This window comes from Erithacus rubecula (assembly GCF_903797595.1).
Source record: "Erithacus rubecula genome assembly, chromosome: 12".
In the NCBI taxonomy this organism is placed as follows: Eukaryota; Metazoa; Chordata; class Aves; order Passeriformes; family Muscicapidae; genus Erithacus; species Erithacus rubecula.
Window position 1 is genome coordinate 4,165,655 of NC_136664.1, and position 17,870 is coordinate 4,183,524.

Sequence of the window (17,870 nt, forward strand, 5' to 3'; positions counted from 1 at the left end):
AGGAATCAACATTTGACCAATACTAAGGCTTGTTACAGTCTGGGAAGAAAGAGTGTTTTTCAGTGTTTTTGCTATTTTTTGTTGCATTTAAGATTGTTTCCCCTTTCTTAGTGGTTTCCTTGGTTGGCCTTTTTGCAGAGAAGCATGGTAGGAGGAACAACATTTTCTGAAAAATGGGGAAACGTGATTGTGAAAAAAGAAAAGTTTTCCTTTAGATTTCACTGGCTCCTTGGCTTGTTTTTTCACTTTGATACAGATGAACAAACACTAATGACATTAAAGCTCCTGTGCAAAGTGGTACTCATTCAGGACAGCCATATGGACAGTCATGTTTGCAGAACAAAATTAAGGGTACAGTGGGCTTAGCTTCATATAAAAATGTAATGCAGTCCTAAAAGTACAGAATTTCCACCCCTTTTGGGACAAAATAAATCTAAGCCAGCTGTGACATTTAAGAACTAGTAATAGTTTATAGGATGATTACATCTCAGAAACAAAGCTTAGTAGTTATCTCCTTAGAGCCCATCAGCCACAATAACACTGCAATATATAGAATTTTCATCTCCAGAAGAATAGGTACATACCAAAAATTACTTGGGGCAGTTTACTGCAGTAATGGCCAAAGGGATGCACATGATGAAGATTTTCATTTTGTACTATGGTTTGTCTACAGATGATGATGAAAGAATTATACCTCCTAATGCTCTTTTCCAAGATGACAATGTTTTACTCATATTAAAGGTAGAGGAATGAAATGAGCTGTGAGTGGTTGGATCTTATGAGAAATGAAGTTTTAAATGTGTATTTCATTGTCTAAATGCTCACAGATGACTTGTCTCCCTATAATAACCTTAGAAAATGTGTTGGCAGCATATCACAATTAATAATCCATACTCGTGTGCTATAGGCAGTCCAAAATTCCCCAGACATATTTCTTACCCAAGCTTATACCAGATTCAAATCAAATCCTACATTTGTGCCAAAAATTGGAACAGCAGTCATCTCCCAGCAAATAATTTTACCTAACTGACTCAAGAGTCTTAAATTCCTGATTTTTCCCAAAGTGAAATTCACGTTAATCTCATATTAATGTATATATCCTTCAGTCACCTGCAAAAGAATCCCATAACCTTGCAGTAGGGATTGCACAGACAGTGGAAGGTGCTGGACACACGTAACATTACTGTAGGTTTTCCTGGCCATCTAGATCGTGTAAGATCCTTTAACATTAATGGGGACAAGTTTTCTCTCTAGGTTGATGTTGAATTTCTCTTTAAGGGTTTTTTCCACCTCTTCATCTTCAAGAGTTTCAAATTCCACCAGATCCATGTTTTCCTTGTAGTTGTACGTGGTCTCCGTGAGCGTCCACCCGATTAGGGCTCGGAACCCGTCGGTGGTCTGGAGGGTGCAGATGGATTTCTTTGTGAAGAGGGAATCGGGGGAGGTCTGCAGGTAAGTGCACTGGAAACGGAAATCTTCCACTGTCCGTGGCTCAAGGCTGAACATATAAACTTTGCGACACTCTTTTTTCTCCAGCAGGTCGGAGTTGGAGAAGCTCTGGTTGGGGATGTATTGTTTCCGTCTCATTTTCTCCAGGTACCAAACACCGTTCTTTTCCGTGAAGCGGAAGACGCCGGGAGCCTGGGGCTGCTCTTTCCCTGACACGAGCTCCATGGGCTGCCACATCTGGTAGGACACGCCAAAACCTCCATCAACCACGTAGGCTTTGCCATCGATGACGACCTTGACCACGAGGTGGGTCATGAGGGTGGCGTAGGCGTTCTGGTGGGGGTTGAACACGTAGGCTCCCAGGAAGCTGGTGTCATAGCCCAGGCTCTTCAGCACCCAGCCCAGCAGCTGGTTGTTCTCCATGCACCAGCCACCCCTCTTCCTCCGCACAATCTTGTTGTAAACGTGCTCCAACTCCAAAGTAATTTTCTCCCCGCAGTGGATGCTGAGGTTTTCAAAGGGAACGGCACGGATGTGGTGCTGGAATATATCAGTTAAGGTTTCCAAGTCTTGTTTTTCAGTGGAGCCTTTATAGCCAGTTCTTGCAAAATACTCTTCAAGGTTCATCTCACCTGTAAAGGAAGGGATTGTGTTTCTTTACATCAGTGATTTATGATGCTGTGAAAAGCTGCCCTGGCTCTGGCAGGAAAGATTCTTTAATCTACTGAACCTCATCAGAACAGCTTTTAAAGGAAACAAGTATTCCTATCAAATGATTCCCTGAGCAAAGAGCAGTGCACGTGAGGGTTTGCTTTTGTCTTGGAGTCATCCCTCTGGCAAACAGCTGATGCCATTTCAGTTTCATACGAGGCAGCTGCAAGATGAGGATTTGCTGTATTTGCATTGTAGCAGTGGGGTTAAGAAAAAATATAAGATCATGCTGGGGAGTGTGTACGAGGGCTCATGAAAAATGGTCTAAAGCCACTGTTGAGTGACAGGACTGTCACTGGGGGAGGCAGTGTCACCTGCCAGTGAGGGGAAGGACAGTCTGAGCCAGGATTCACATGGTCTTTTCATGGGTCTGCCACTGATGGATGTGACAGTCAATGAATCACTTGTTCAGTACACATTGCTCTTCCACCACTTAAAAAAAGTTAACATGAAAAGTAAAGTGACAAGCTTTATTCTGATAAATATAACTGAAAAACCTCTGACTTTTGAAAGAGTCACAGACCACTGAGTCTTGTGTCTGCTCTGAGTGTTGTAGAAACTCATTCTGGTGTTGGAATAATGGATCTGAATGGAGGTGAGTGGCCTAAAAGACAAGGAGCACATCTCCATTCCCTCCTGTGCCCTGTCTCACAGGCCACCCTGGAAATGAAGAGGGGCTGCTTTACTCTCTCTGGTCCTTTCTCAAAACTCACCAATCCTTAAACTCAGCAGTGAATGTTTACTGCAAACTAGAATTTCTCAAGATGATTCTCAGTGGCAGATTCATGCTGTGTATATTCATGATGTAGAGGCAGCTGTCCCAAGTGAATGGAGAGCACCAGCAAAAACTACAGTTTACCTGCTACAGAGAGGAATTTAGCTTCCAGTGATATACAAGTGTACTGTTGGAGGATATGTTCAATGTAATATTTGTTAAGTGTAACATAAGCATCATGGCACTTTTGATTTGCAGAATCTGCATATATGTGATCCTATCACTCTGACTGTGAATGCTAAATAGATCACACCAGTGTAAAACTGGTTCTCAAGTTTGTATTATTTGTAATTTCTTTCTGAAGCTCCATAATCTGCTTGATCAGCATTAGATCTGGACTGCAGGAGATGAAAGCCACTGTTCTTTTGAAATTTGAGCAGACCAGATGAAAAGACAGGTACCGAAAAGGTCATCATACAAATGTGGCTATGATTTATGCAAAGAAAAACATCAGCAGAAGAATTTTAAAGGTGCAAATCAAGGTGTTCATAGAAAAATATCCCTTACCAGGACTATACAGAGTATCAGCGATTCCACATTTGAAAATATGTTATTTCCTTTATCCTAACACATCAGCACAGGTACTTTCTGAGTTGCACAACCCAGAGTCTGTAATTTTTTTTTTTTTAAGTTGTTTTTAAAGACCTGTAATTTTATTCCCCTAAAGCAGAATCTATTGATTATTAGACTGAACTTTTGCTTCCTTTGCACTTGCAATACTTCTAAATAAATTTAAGTATCTAAAAGCACGACTTCCAACAAGAAGTTGCAGTTCTAAATTCGTATCTACTATTGTACCTAAACAAAAGAATCTATTTTATAGTGAAGTGAAGCTTCTCCTGAAGAGTAGAAGAATTGAAATTGCACATCACTGCTTTGCCCTCTTTAAGAGTCCCTGTTTAGCAGGTGATATTTCAGCTCTATATCCACATATTTTTAGAACATTTTTCCTGGAGAATGTTGCTTACGTTATTGTCCATGACCTTTACCATCATAAAGAAACAAGGTTTGTTGTATCTTTCTTTGGAGGAGTTTTTTAAGAAAATAAACTTACCTCTTATGAGATCCCTTTTTATTTATTGAGGTATTCAGTTTCTGGGTGGTTTATTACAGGGGCAGCAGTCAGTGAAGCCAGGAGTGGCTACAGATTGTGAGGGTTTTCTTTCTAAGCTCTGCTGGCCCTCGCTCCTGAATCTTAAATTCCAAGAAAGGGCAGAGTCCACCCAAAATGAATTCACATTTCTGGACTTCGCTGATCCATGAGCAAATTAAACTTTGTTTCTTCTCTATTAGTAGATGTTTATGCCTTCCCCTAGTTAAGACTAGAATGAACTCGTTTTTTTCTCGTGTAAAATAATTACAGTAGGCTGTTGGAAATGGCACTGTAACTTTTTTAAATTTAATACTGTTATTTTGCAAACCAGCACTTTGCAGTGGAGGATGTTCACCTGTGCCCTGATGGGTACACTGAGGTGCCAGGGTGCTGCAGGTCCCTGAGCTCCATGGACACACATATGACCCTTCTCTGCCCACACAGGAACTTTTTCAATCTGTTCAACTCCTCACCTGCAGCAGAGAGTTACTGTGGAGCTGCCATACCTAATGACTGCCATGGCAAATATTTATTTGTATTTCTGCTCTAAAACCTTGCCTCTTACATCCTCAAAGCCTTGCAGTGCCTGAGTCAAGCCTGTCTCCCCTTCATTGATGGAATATCAGAGGATGCCTCTTTGGGAAGGCAAAGAGCACATTAGGCTGCACCTGCACAGTCTAATGAGTTTTAGGCACATCAGGTGCCCCAAACATCAAAGGTTTTTCTTGGCTGATGTTCCTCTGTTGCCCTCTTTCATGGCACATCCTGTACAGTTCCACAGGTACCATCAGATAAAAGACTTGTGTGCTGTGGGTATCTGGCTGAGAAACCACACTGCTGGCACATCCTCACTTCCCAGGGCTTTCTTTTGCATCCACATTTTTAAAGTTTTTTTTTTGTTTGGTTTGGTTTGGTTTGATTTTTTTTTTGTGCAGAATACTGCTTGTAATAAATACAAAGACTTTTGTCTATAATGCTGTCATGTCCTCTTAACATCTCATGAAGGTTTGGTCCCAAAAGTTTAGATTATATTTTGCAAAGATTGGTCTAACTTTTTTTCCAGTTTTAATACCAAAAGCCTGATTTTCAAGAAATGTTGAATCATCTCATCTTCTACAGATTTTATTTTGAATTCAGAGAGACAGATAAATCAGACTCAAAAAAAGTGTGCAGTCAAAATTAGAGATTTTGGGAGGGGTTTAGCTACCCTTGGATAAATATCTTACTTTAAGTCAATTTCTGAAAAAGGAACAGCATTCAAGTTTTTCAACTTTTCATAAAATAATCGGCACCTAATGGTGACTTGTTTTGAGAAAGTCTTAACATTTCTTTTTTTCTACAAAGTCTTTAAAAGCCAAATTCAGGTTCCCTTTAAGACTGTTAAGGGAAGTGAATAATTTGTAAAAATCACTGAGAAGATTAGAAACAATGCCAAAAAGGGTTAGAGGTCTTCGTGTAAAATGGTAACACAACCTTTCCTTCTGCATCAGTTTGGTCTCATTTGTCACAAAATATATCTGCAATGAAATGACTTCTTGAGAAGATGAACAAAAGGAGTCAAAAAGCAATTTCCATATGAGCAAAACAGAGCTAGTAAGATGTCTTGAAGAAGGAGAGATTTAATAAAAAATATGCAATCAATATATGCAGTTAATTAGCAATGTACTGGAATTTACCAAGCTTTGTGACTAGCTTGAGTTAAAAATGAGATTATTGTAATTAAGGTTAATTTTAGAATTTTCCTCTTGGCTAGTTAAAGATCCATCTAGCCCAGTGTTACAGTTAGATCTTATCCACTAAATTAGGTGGCAAGCCACGAACATTGACTGGCACAAGTTTGTTCTCCAGTACTATATTGAATTTATCTTTCAGCGTCTTCTCAACCTCTTCATCTGCGAGGGTTGTGATGTTCACCAGGTCCGTGTCCTCCTTGTAGTTGTATTTCATCTCAGTGAGGCTCCATCCAACCAAGGCCAGGAGCCCGTTGGTGGTTTGGAGAGTGCAGATTGATTTCTTGCGAAGGATGTTGTCTGGGGACACTTGGAGGAACTCATTCAGCTCCTGGAAATCATCTATGTGCCGTGGATCCAGAGTAAAGCGATATATTTTTCGGATATTCCCCAGTCCTGGAGTATCAGGGATGTCATTATTTCTGGGCTCAGGAATATAATGCTTCCTTTTGACTTTCTCCAAGTACCAGGTGCCATTGTCTTCCATGAGGTGGAAAATGCCAGGGACCTGGGCTTGGTCTTTCCCAGAAACCAGCATCAGTGGCTGCCACATCTGGTAGGCACCACCAAACCCAGCATCTACTATGTAGGAATCTCCCTGGATCACCACCTTCAGCAGGATGTGGTTAATCTCAGCAGTGTATCCCTTCTCTGCTGGTTCATAGCTGTTTGCACCAAGAATACAGACCTCATAGCCTAATTCCTGCAAGGCCCAGAAGAGGAGGTGGTTGATTTCCAGGCACCATCCACCACGTTTCTTTCTCACTATCTTATTGTAAGTAGCCTGCAAATCCAGCTCCACGGGCTCCCCACAGTGCATGCTGAGGTTCTCAAAAGGAATGGTCTGGATGTGATGCTGGAAGATGGCTGTCAGGGTCTGCAAGTCTGCATTCTTATGGGGCTTGTTGTAAGATATTCTTCCAAAATACTCCTGAATGTTCATTTTGCCTGTGTGAACAGAAAAGTAGGCAGTTACTGCCTGTGCAGCTGTCAAGGGGTTCACTCCTGTTTCTGTAGCACAGGTTAACCAGTCTGCAAATGTAGTCTGAGCCATTTTATTCAGGATCTAAAAGAATTTTAAGTATTTCTTTAAAAAGAGACAAGGACAGGAGCAGGTGGCAATAATGCTTCCCCTCTCTCAGGGGCTGCCTTCAAACCAGGTGGATGTTTTTCCCAAGGGAAGACACAGCACATAACAGAAACTCTGGCCATATGACAAAACTTTTCAAAAATCAAGAAACAACAGGTTTGCAGAAAAGCTGCCACACCACACGAGCATAAAAGTCACAGCAAGATCTTACTGTTTCTTTTACCATGCCAGGTAAGCAATTCTTTCTTTATCCCACAGGTAATTTAACTGGAAGGTTTTGCATTCATGGATTCAGTTAACTGGGATTAACATCTCAGTGTGTCACCATTTCAGACAGGTTTCCACATGAAGTAGATGGCTGTTTTCTTAATCTCTTAAATTTCCCTGGGGAGTTTAGATGGGGCTTTGGCTGTGAAAGGAAGGGACTTTAATTTTTAAAACCTAAGGATCAAAGGAATTGATTTAAAAGTACATACAAGGCATATTCATAATCTTTTGGTTTATTTGACTATATTTTACAAACCAAAGGCTTTAGTTTCAGATCAAATTATTGAAAATATTTTGTGTCTTTGTATCTCTGATCCCCTTTCATTAGCAGAAAGACACTGTCATTGGCACTGGTTGTGTGGCCAAGGTACAAAAGGTTCCCTGTAAGACTTCTAATTCAGTGATTCATCTTCCCTCTGCAAGAATTTGTTTTGCCTTTAGTTTAGATTTAATTTGGCTTTTTTCCATGCTGGGATATTTGTTGTTCAGAACAATTCACAACCTGTTAAGGTCTATGTTAATTTCCAAAAAATCTGAGGATTTCTTGCTTCCTTCAACTGGCTGAACGTTACCTGGGAGGATTTTCCAAAAATCCTTTGAAGTGGATGAGATGGGACAAACTCCCACTGAGTATTCTCAGCTTTGGTCCAACTGTTTCCCCCCAGCAGTTTGACCCTATGCCCATGCCAGAAGCTTGTGATAATCCCACCTCAAATCCATAGGTGGAAGTGCCCCCACCCCAGCAGATGAGCACATCCAATGGCCTAATTCTCTAGATTTTAACTCCAGTCTTGATGCCAGCAGCACATCTCACATGACTTGGTTGTATTGCTCCTGATCTGCACTAGTACCAACATTCAGACTGGCTAATGCAAACCCACAGGAAAATGTGACAGAATAGAGAATTATCTCAATATGGGAATAAGAAATAAACATTTTCACTTCAAAAGGACCCAAAGAGTCTACATGAAAACACAGTAATGTCTCTTTGATACTGCATTTATTATTTTTCCATCCTTTTTTTTAGGACAAGGGCACTCATCTCTGGCAGGATCTCCTTGGAAACACTTGTAGAAAGCCATTTCCTTCCCAACACACAGCACACATGTTCACTGGCAGGCTCATCCTGTGGTACTCTGCCTCATTTTTCTTTCTATTCTCACTTTCAGCAATTTTACATAGGAAGATAGAAACATCTTTATCCCACGAGGGTTGAGCTGAACTTCAGTAGGAGTCCAGAGGAGTGCATCAGCCTGGTGGGTCTGGCATGCTTGGAATTTGCCTTCAAGTAAAACCAGATCAGTCCCTGCCCCAGCAGAAAAGGCCAGATGCCCTCCCTATAACCCATCTCCTGGCTCTGGGTATTCCCATTACATGGGGAAAGCACAAAGGAAAGGATAAAACCAGCTCCCCTCATCCCACCATGGAGAGCCCCCACGGGGTGCTAGCAATGAGGCTTTGGGAAAATACATTGGGGAAGCATTTTGGGAAATTCCCTGCCTGTGCCTCAGTTTCCCAGCTGCCCCTTCTCTGTCCTCATCAATTTAAAGTCTGCTTTAAGAGACAGCCTTGTGGTGGCTGACAGAATGTGCTCTGATCTCAATGAATACTTAAAGAGGTTTAAGTATAATAAAGCCGCACTACACCGTTGTTGACATTAGGGAGCATCCCCATAAATCAGCGTTCACTCCCTCGCTTTCCTGGAGGCAGATTTCTCCTTGGCACAGCCCTTCCAGCTGTGCAGCAGTGAGCAAGCCCTGTCCTGAGGGACACTCTGCCTTCCAAAAGTGAGTTACCAAACATCCCGAGCCTCAGTCCAGCTCTCACTTTGTTTCCTTCTGCCCCTGCAGCAGCTGAGCTTGGCTCAGTGCTCCTGCAGCTTGGTGGGCAGTGAGATTCAGATGTTAGTTCTGCCTGCCTGCACCTGTCCCTCGGGATTGCTGGCTCCTTTTGGAATTAAGCTGAATATCAGCATCAGTTCTTTTCTGCTAAAAATCATGAGGGACTGCAAGGCTGGATCCTCTCGCACATGCCTACACTGTTTGATTCTGAGTTACACTGTGAGTCAATAGCTGAGCATTTTTCATATGCTCTGGCTCAGCATAAAGCCAGAGTTTAACTCTCAAATGCTCGATGTTGCACTTGGAACAGTGCAGAACTCCTTTGCAATGCTCTCTCACCATCAGCCCTGGGGTTCCTGTAGTTTATGCTTTGCTAATACACCTGCAGTGCTATGCACAGGGTATGCAGACTCCCAGGAGTGGACTTTTCCCAAAGCTGCAGGAGGAAGTTAAAGATCAGGCATTCAGTGCTTACCTCTCAGGCAGTCAGCTCAGGCTTTCCACTCTGGCCCGTTCCAAAGTTCCCAGGAAGAGCTGCACTGGCAGCTGCTGCTCTTAAAGGTCCAGGCTGCTTTTACTGCCTGTCAGGGACAGCCTTATCCTCCAGCAGGGCGGCCAAAGAGGGGAGAGAGTTCCTTCTTTCAGAGCAGTTTATACTCTGATGGGTTTATTGGTTTGTTTGTATTGGCATATGTGTGGAAAGCCCTGTCATGCAATTCGTTGTGTTAGGTACAGCACAGAGAGCCTGAAAATGATCCAGTCCCCAAACTGCTTAAGTTATTGAGGAGATTTTAACCTTCCACATCACTGAATGACAGCTGAAGTGCAAAGCATGGGTATCATGAGCAATTTTTGTAAGGGGTTATAACCTGTAACCCATGCTCAACTCTGCAGGTCACCCAGGGGCTTCAGTGTCTGGGGCACCTTGGTGGGTGCTCCCATGCTAAAGCAGCAAAGCACTCATCCAAAAATGATTCAGATTTTACATTGTTGACACTGATGTGGTCTGGATCCCTGTAGGAAGTGACTTATGATAGACAGAGAGTAATCCAGGGCAGGAAGTCACTGATTTATTGGTGGGGATGGCAGCTGTTGCAGTAATCACACACACTGAGCTATCCCTCGAGGCTGACACCAGCCCCCACGAAGCTACGGGGTCAGATTTGCCAAGTCACACAGTTGTCTAAATTCTCCTGGGTTCAAAGAGAAACCATGTCCTTCAAAAGGGAAGATCCTGCTCCCAAAGAGCTCTGAGCTCCCTGAACCTGCTGTGCCTTTAAGCATTTGTCTCTAGAGTTAGTGATAAGGAAAACACAAGCCTGGTACAATCTGAAACGAAACCTTTTTTTTTTATTTTTAATTTTTTTTTTTTTCCTTCCAACAGCAAGTTTCACTGTGTTGCTCAGCAGTACACTGTGTCTCTGTGGGTGAGCAGGAGCTCTGAGCTGTGCAGGGGCACATGCTCCAGAAGATTAGTCAGCAGAAAGAAAAGTTCCTTCTCTCCTGCTCCTGCCCTCCACATGCTGCACCCCGGGGGCAATGGGCATAACTCCCTGTCTGATCTGTGATTTTACAGCTCTGGACTCCTTCCCCTGAGCCTATGGAACAGCACAAAGTGCAGGAAACACCCTGACACAAGGAGAGGGGAGTGGGCACAGACCTTTTAGGTGTTTCCTATATTCCCATAAAGGATGGAGATTCTTGGCTCTGCGTGGATCTTCTCCTGCCCCACAGCTTTGCAAGACTTCCCTGAACTTTTACCTGCATCCCAGTGCTGTGTCCCTGCTGTCCCACTGAGTTTAACTCTCCCTCTAATTTGGGGGCCAGAGAAAAACAGAGGTCATAAACAAGCCAGATCCTGGGACAATTTCTTCTGATCATTTGTGTTGCAAGCTGCTGGTCCACACCATAAGAAGCTTCTCTTTCCTTTACAACCACATTTCATTTTCTCATAGGGTGGGAGGGCCTCATGTACTACAAGGAACTATTTCACCCTGCAGTCAAGCACATGTAAGTGGATTTGACTCTGGGAAGACAGGGGTTTCAGGAGCTTGCTGTGTCTCTAAGAAATACATTTTGAACATGCAGAATAGCAGCTTTTATTAAATCTAAACTGATAGTTCCAGAAAGCTGCACATACTCCATAACAAGTGGAAAAGTTTCAGTGAGTTATTATGTTTTTAAAAGCATTAGCTGGAAAATATTAGCACATACAAATAATCATGACAACTTCAGTGATTAATGACTTTTTTTAATTTATTTTTGGGCATACACACTGTAATTTGGGGGGAAAACAAACAACTGAATAATTCTAGTTCACACTGCTTGATTTTTTTATTCAATTGCAATTCACTAATATAATTTGCTTAATTATAAGTGCATAGTTGTAATGCTTCCAAGATTTGCACATAAAGGAACATCAAGCATCTTCTCAAAGGGCAAAGTGGTCACATTTGAGTAATTTCTCCTACTAGAAATCTTTCCCGTTAGGTATGTGATTAAGATTCATCATTTCTCCTTATATCAATATAATTAGTATCACTGCAAACACATCCTCGGTAGAACAGATAAGTTTCAGAAAAATAATTCTGTGCATGTGTTTTGGTTCAGCCATAATAAAACACCCAGAGTAGAATCTGATGAAAGGAACCTGAATTGCCAGCAGTCTACTGCTGAGTGCGAGCAAACAAAATGCTCTGAGATGTTCTCAGTTCAAAGAAATGCTGCTCTTTGGTTATGTCACCAAGAGAACAGGAGCTGTTCAAAGTCTGAAACAACACAGAATTGTCACTGACATTTCTTATCATCAGCTCTAAGTCATAAATAACCTGTCCTCAAGTACTCACATGGTGAGTTTGCCCAGGTGTGGGATGGCCTCACTGCCACGTGCTGTGGATGTGAGAGCAAAAAGAACACGCTTATGGCTTAACTGGAGAAACTCAGCACAGGATGTCTTTGTGGTTTTTGGCTATTATATTCCCAAAATAATATAGTATTCATTTAAGAGGCAGGTATGATTTTCCCCAGGTGGCAGCACCAGGTAATAAAGACAAGGACATAGAGCTCCATCATTCTGCCCAGCTACACTGGGTGTGTTTAGAAAAGAGATGAAAGGACTAGGGAATGGGCTGAGTCTGCTTCCTGCTAAGCACAAACAGAAGAGCAATGATTTGATTGAGCTAGGCAGAAATAATTTGTACCCAACCTAAAAAGAAATGCAGGAATAGTTGTGAAAATCTATTTATTTTCCGGATTCTTGCTAGTAAGTTCTGCCTCTACACTGGTGTAGATGGAAAGAGAAAGATTAACCTTTGGATGCTTGTCAGAAAGAGAGGGAAGAATTGCCTGTAATGCCACTGAATTGAATTGTAATTCAGGCAGTGAGTTAGAAGAAAGACATCTTGCTCGTATTGACAGGTACGAATTTCTTGTCTAGTGTTACATTGAATTTCTCCTTCAGTGTTTTCTCTATTTCTTCATCTGCAAGGATCCTGATTTCCACAAGGTCCATGTTGTCCCTGTAATTGTATTTCATCTCTGTGAGTTTCCACCCCACCAGCGCGCGGACACCGTCGGTGGTCTGCAGGCTGCAGACAGACTTGGTGACAAAGAGTGAGTCAGGGTCTGTCTGCAGCTCAGCATTGCAGCCCCTGAACTCCTCAATGTCTCGTGGCTGAAGGGTGAACAGATAAATCCGACGGCAAACTTCATTTTCCACGTTTTGGGTAGTTGAGGTGCTCTGGTTGACAACCCACTGCTTCCTTTTCATCTTCTCAAGGTACCAGGTCCCGCTTTCCTCCAGAAAACGAAACACCCCGGGAGTCTGAGGCTGATCTGTCCCTGAAATCAGCTCCATTGGCTGCCACAGCTGGTAGGGCATCCCAAACCCCCCATCCACAATGTAGGATTTGCCATCAAGCTTCACTAGTAGCAGCAGATGATCTATTTCCTCTGCATAGGCATCATGCTCTGGGAAAAAAACTCTTCCTCCCAGAAGGGTGACATCATAACCAAGAGTTTTCAGGACCCAAGACAGAAGGTAGTTGTTTTCCATGCACCAGCCCCCACGATTCTTCCTCACTATCTTGTTGTAGGTCGCTTCCAGGTCCAGCTCAATTCTTTCTCCACAGTGGATGCTGAGGTTTTCAAAGGGGACAGCTCGGATGTGGTGCTGGAATACATCTGACAGGGTAGCCAGGTCTGCCTTATTGTAGGAACCCCGGTAAGAAATTCTGTCAAAATACTCCTTGATGTCCATGCTGCCTCTGAGAGAAGGGTGGGGAAAAATAACAGGTTTATCAGAAGTGGTGGAAGGCTCTTCCCTATCCCTTATAACGGGGTGCTCAGAAGAGGAGCAGGATTTGATTAATGTCTGTATCAAAGGCAGCTGAGTGATAGTGCTGAGAGAAGCCAATGGGACGCTGCTGATGAGCACAAATGTTATTTTTATTTGCCTCTTTTACAGCTGTGACGAGAGGCTCCAGCTGTGCTAAGCATATTTCAGCAGAGTTCCTGCCCAGCAAAGCTACAAATCTCTGTAGGAAGGAACAAAAGCAGTAGCAGCAATGTTTCCCTGCTAGAAATTACAGGAACTGAGACTCTCCAGGTCTGAACTGCTTTGCTCGTGGTTTGACTCAGCAGAGCAGAAGAAGAAAACAAACCCTCCTACTCCTGCAGTGTGATCCAGAACCTCTTGCAACCAAATCTAAGCAAATCTGTCCTGCCATGGTGTTTCATTCATTATTTAGACAGCCAGGCACAAGCTGGTCTCACCTGCTCTCTGTGCTGGCTCTAACAGATGTGACCTGGAGTGCAGAAGGCTTTTTTAGGGCAGAAAAGGCTGTTGGAGGTTTTTTGCTTGGCTCCCCAGTCCTGCTAATCACAGCACTTCTCCAGCAACAGGAGGAAACCAAGGTTTGGGCCTAAACCACCAGGTTCAAAGGCCTCACATTTCTGAGATCATTTCTTGGGATGCAGTTGCTCCTTCTGCTCATGGTCTTTGCACTGGTGGTGGCTGCCCATGGGTGAGGGAGCAGACATTGCCCTGTCTGGGAGGGCTCAGTGCAAGGCTATTTCACAAACACGGGGGTGGAAAGCAGCTCCAGCCCTCCCAGCCCTTGATGGAAGGAGTGGGATTTTGATGGAGCCAAGTACTTTTGTTATTTCTCCCCCGGCTCTGCTAAATTTCAGACATCTGTAAGTATGGAGCAATGTTTTTCCTGTTATTCACCCAAGAGATCCAAAAATGGTCTCAAGTTCCTGTGTGCAACTCCCAAAGTAAAACCAAAAGAAAAACATCCAACTGTTCAACAGGATTATATTCCCAATCTCATAAAAAATGGCATATCCAAAATGGTATGGGAATTTTATGTACTGAAAGTACATCAACAAAACAAAGAAAATTAAAAATTCCCATTTGGTAATATCCTGGCAGAAGCAGAAGATGCCATGGTTTGGGTTCCCACATAACCTTTAGGATGGAGGCTCTACAGAACTCTGACTCTTTCATCATGGCCAGCCCCATGTCTCAACATCCCAGCAGGAATGAGTGACCCATGATGGGGTTAACAGCATCAGAGTCAGGAGGTTCCCTTCATTCAGCTTTTGGCTGTTCCCAGAATTTTCCCAGAACTACAGTTCTATTCATTTCTGAAAACTTGGCACAAGTTTAGTTCTTGCTGTGTGAATTTTAAACCAGCAGCCCAGTTAAACTAGTTTTTCCCTTTCTCTCCCTTCCTTTCCTTTCACTGCAGCAAGCAGAACATGTGCAGTAACTTTTTACTTACAGGGAAAATGCTGCTGTGGGTTTGTCTATCTGTCCATCTCTTGAGGGTGATTACAGGGCTGTTTTAATGAGGCAGATGGCACAAATGCCCGAGTTACTCGAGGCTCAGGGCTGAGTAAATAAACCAGCTATCCACAGCACTGAGCAGCTGAGCTCCCTGCTCTGCCCTTACACCATTTCTGCTGTGCTCTATCCCCAGGCAGATTGAACTTCCTGGTTAGAGAGTGCTCAGCTGCCAAGATCCGGGGTGAAGGAAAAGGCTTACCTGGAAAATCAGCTCAAGTGGCAGAGCACCTCCGGGGCTTGGGGCTGGTTCTAGGCTAAAGCAAGGCTGGCTTAGCACAGACAGGGCTGGAGCACTGCTCTCCAGCTGCTCTTCAGGGAATGTCCTTTCCTTCAACTTGCTTTCACCCGCCTCTATCAGACTGCAATAGCTGGGAAAAAAAACAAACCAAACAAACCCGAAGGGTGGAGCGTGAGAGCTGGAGGAGCCAGCAGAGCCAGCAGCAGTGTAACCCTGGCTGCTGTTAGAGCAAAGGCTGCTGCACGTTTCCACTTGTTTGATGCTGCCTGCAGCCCTGCTCAGGCTGTCACCAAAATGCTTTTGTCTCAGCAGCTTGCTGGGGGTACTCAGGTGATGTAGCTTTTTGCTCCCAGTCATTAGATCACTGTTTGTTTGGGGAAGGAAAGCTTGCATGCATTCAGTCTGAGAAGGTTTTTGCAGTGTTTCTGAAGAACAGCAAGATTTCAGCACAGTGATCTGCACCTGCAACCTGCTTACCCCAGTCTGCAGCACAGGAACTTCAGAGCTGCCTTTGCTTGCTTTGCTCTGTGTGATTTCCATGTGGTTTTTATTACAGCAAATTTCATAGAATATAAGAAAGCACTGGGCCAGCAGTGTGTCTCCTTTGGTCTTTGCTCACAGGAATCACCTGCAGATGTTGTTGATGGTGAGGATGCTCTTGGCACAATGATGACTATGAAGTATTAACACACAGGGAGCTCCATCCTCTCAGAGTATTTCACATTGCTTTTGTATCTCCTAATTTTGCTTGCATTTTGTCAAGTCTCATTCATTCCCTAACATTTACAGCTGGATCTTCCCTGTTAGCTCCCCAACAGTCCCTCACATTCAGTGTCAATGCCAAGTTCCATTCAAACACTGATTTATTGGGATAATTAGCAGAGATAATAAATCAGATAAAACCAAGATGTCTGTGATAACTCATTACACAGCTCCACTTCCACACCAAAATCTGGCTCTTTATCATCCCATCTGTGGCTGGTTTGTGACCCCACAAGACAGAATCCATGCCCAAACCACAGGATGCTGAAGGGAAAGAAGCACCTGCCCTCACCAGGCTTAACTGAGCAGATTCAAATCAGCACAAAGAGAAAGTCTGTACTCCTGTCTGGATCCTGCTGATCTCTTCCCACAAACTCTCATTTTGATGGGGAGAAGCCTGATGGAAACCATCCTGAAATTCCATGGGCAGCTTGTGAGGAGACCCATCCATGCTCCTTGGACAGAGTTATTTGGGACCAATAATAGTTATTTGGTGCCAGAACTGAACACTTGCCATGGTCCCTTTTGCAAACTGGCTCAGGGTCAATTCCAGGGAACTTTGGGGTCCTTTTTAAATACAGGTGTTTCCTGACCCTGAAGGAGCAAAACCCATTTTCCCTGGTACTTTGATACTCATATTTCTCAACTCCTCTCTCTAAAACCTATCTGATTTTGAGCATTTTCTTCCATGTCTTTAATATTCTCATCCCAGCTCCCTACCCTGCATCACTCTCCTTTTTCTTCGTGCACATTTTACAGCCAAGCCATTGAACCCACGAGCTCCCACCCCGCCCAGGGGTGCCCAAGGCCAGCACAGGGCAAAGCTCAGCCAGGGAGTGCTAAAGGTGAGGAAAGGCTGATCTTGAGCCCCAAGCCTTGCTGGACTCTGTTCAGAGCCATGCCAGATCAGCAGGGCTAATTCCAGGTGGGGCAATGAACTGCAATCAAGCTGTGGGCAATGGCCACAATGTGCCCTCACCTGTCCCCAAGAGCCACAAAGGGCAGAGCCCAGCCTGGCCAGCTGGGATGGGAGCACAACCAGGAGTTGGGAATGTCCTTGGAAAGGACTCTGCTGTCCACCTGCACACTGAAACACCATTTCTCAACCTTGGCAGGAGCTGGAGCTGGCTGAGATTTCTCCAGAACATCCTCAATGTAATTGCACTCACTTTTATATAAATTTAAACTGCTGACAGCATTAAAATTAATACTGAAATCATTCTCTCATCCTAACTCTCCTGAGAGGCCTCATCAAATATCCTTCCCTCCCTGCTTTAATGGAGCATTAGATGCTGCAATATTGGCATGGGGAAATAAAAGCATTGGGTGCCCTATTTGAGGTAAAAATCAAGTGTCTGCTCCTTTCTATAATCAGTTCTCTGGCACACTGTATAACAAATGAAGGTATATTAAGGATGCTTAATATACAAACTATATATATATATATATATATATATATATGTATTCCAACCTGTAAAGGTGAAATTACCAAAGGAGAGCTACATCTGTATGAGTACAAGGGGGTGATGAGAGTTTGCTCAGCCTCTGGAATTCCTTTGGTGAGATTATATATATATATATTTATTTCTAACCTCTAAAGAAAAAATATCTTTGTAAATGTGGCCAAATGCAGCAGCAGTCACCATTTATGAGCTGTGAAATCACCAAGCCTCATCCTCAGCAGGGTTAAATTGTCCTCATTCCACCACAGCCACGTGTCAATGCTAATGCTGGAAATTTCCACTCACCTGGCTTTGGGCCTCCTCCTCAAAAAGCTCCTTGAAAACCAAACTGCTGTTTCAGTGCAAAAACCCTCGTGGACTTCAGTGGGAACCTGGATCAGTCATAGTTCAGGCAATCAGCCTGGAAGCATGCAAAGCAGGAACAATTACACAAGTTCTGTCATTTCCATTACTCAGGCTTTACATGTATATATATATATGTATATTTTTTGGAGGTAAGTGGGAAGGAAACCTTTTATCTTGGTGAAGAGTGTCACAGTGACAGCAAAGGGGAAAAAAAAGCAATTGTGCCTTTGGAAAACACATTTTCATTACAATGTA

The 17,870-nt window shown here is 43.4% G+C and overlaps 3 protein-coding genes across 3 annotated transcripts; all 3 read right to left on the reverse strand.

Moving 5' to 3' along the window:
• Positions 1 to 788: 788 nt before the first annotated feature.
• Positions 789 to 2,076, reverse strand: LOC306806940 (arylamine N-acetyltransferase, pineal gland isozyme NAT-10; the record flags this gene model as incomplete). The annotated part of the gene is made up of 1 exon (XM_079316098.1): positions 789 to 2,076. The coding sequence occupies one exon, from the start codon at positions 2,074 to 2,076 to the stop codon at positions 1,204 to 1,206; it is 873 nt and encodes a 290-aa protein (XP_079172224.1). The 3' UTR covers positions 789 to 1,203.
• A 3,551-nt stretch (positions 2,077 to 5,627) lies between these two features.
• Positions 5,628 to 9,587, reverse strand: LOC306806938 (arylamine N-acetyltransferase, liver isozyme-like). The gene is made up of 2 exons (XM_079316096.1): positions 9,432 to 9,587; positions 5,628 to 6,706 (listed from the first exon to the last, which is right to left on the reverse strand). The coding sequence occupies exon 2, from the start codon at positions 6,699 to 6,701 to the stop codon at positions 5,811 to 5,813; it is 891 nt and encodes a 296-aa protein (XP_079172222.1). The 5' UTR covers positions 6,702 to 6,706; positions 9,432 to 9,587; the 3' UTR covers positions 5,628 to 5,810.
• Positions 9,588 to 11,030: 1,443 nt separating this feature from the next.
• On the reverse strand, positions 11,031 to 17,572 carry LOC306806939 (arylamine N-acetyltransferase, pineal gland isozyme NAT-3-like). Its single transcript, XM_079316097.1, has 3 exons — positions 17,556 to 17,572; positions 15,007 to 15,175; positions 11,031 to 13,221 (listed from the first exon to the last, which is right to left on the reverse strand). Exon 3 carries the CDS (start codon positions 13,212 to 13,214, stop codon positions 12,342 to 12,344), a length of 873 nt encoding a protein of 290 aa, XP_079172223.1. The 5' UTR covers positions 13,215 to 13,221; positions 15,007 to 15,175; positions 17,556 to 17,572; the 3' UTR covers positions 11,031 to 12,341.
• Between the last annotated feature and the right edge of the window lie 298 nt (positions 17,573 to 17,870).

Excerpts from the sequence above, each read along its gene's own strand:
- LOC306806938 (XM_079316096.1), bottom strand. The coding sequence starts at position 6,701 with ATGAACATTCAGGAGTATTTTGGAAGAATATCTTACAACAAGCCCCAT.
- LOC306806939 (XM_079316097.1), bottom strand. The coding sequence starts at position 13,214 with ATGGACATCAAGGAGTATTTTGACAGAATTTCTTACCGGGGTTCCTAC.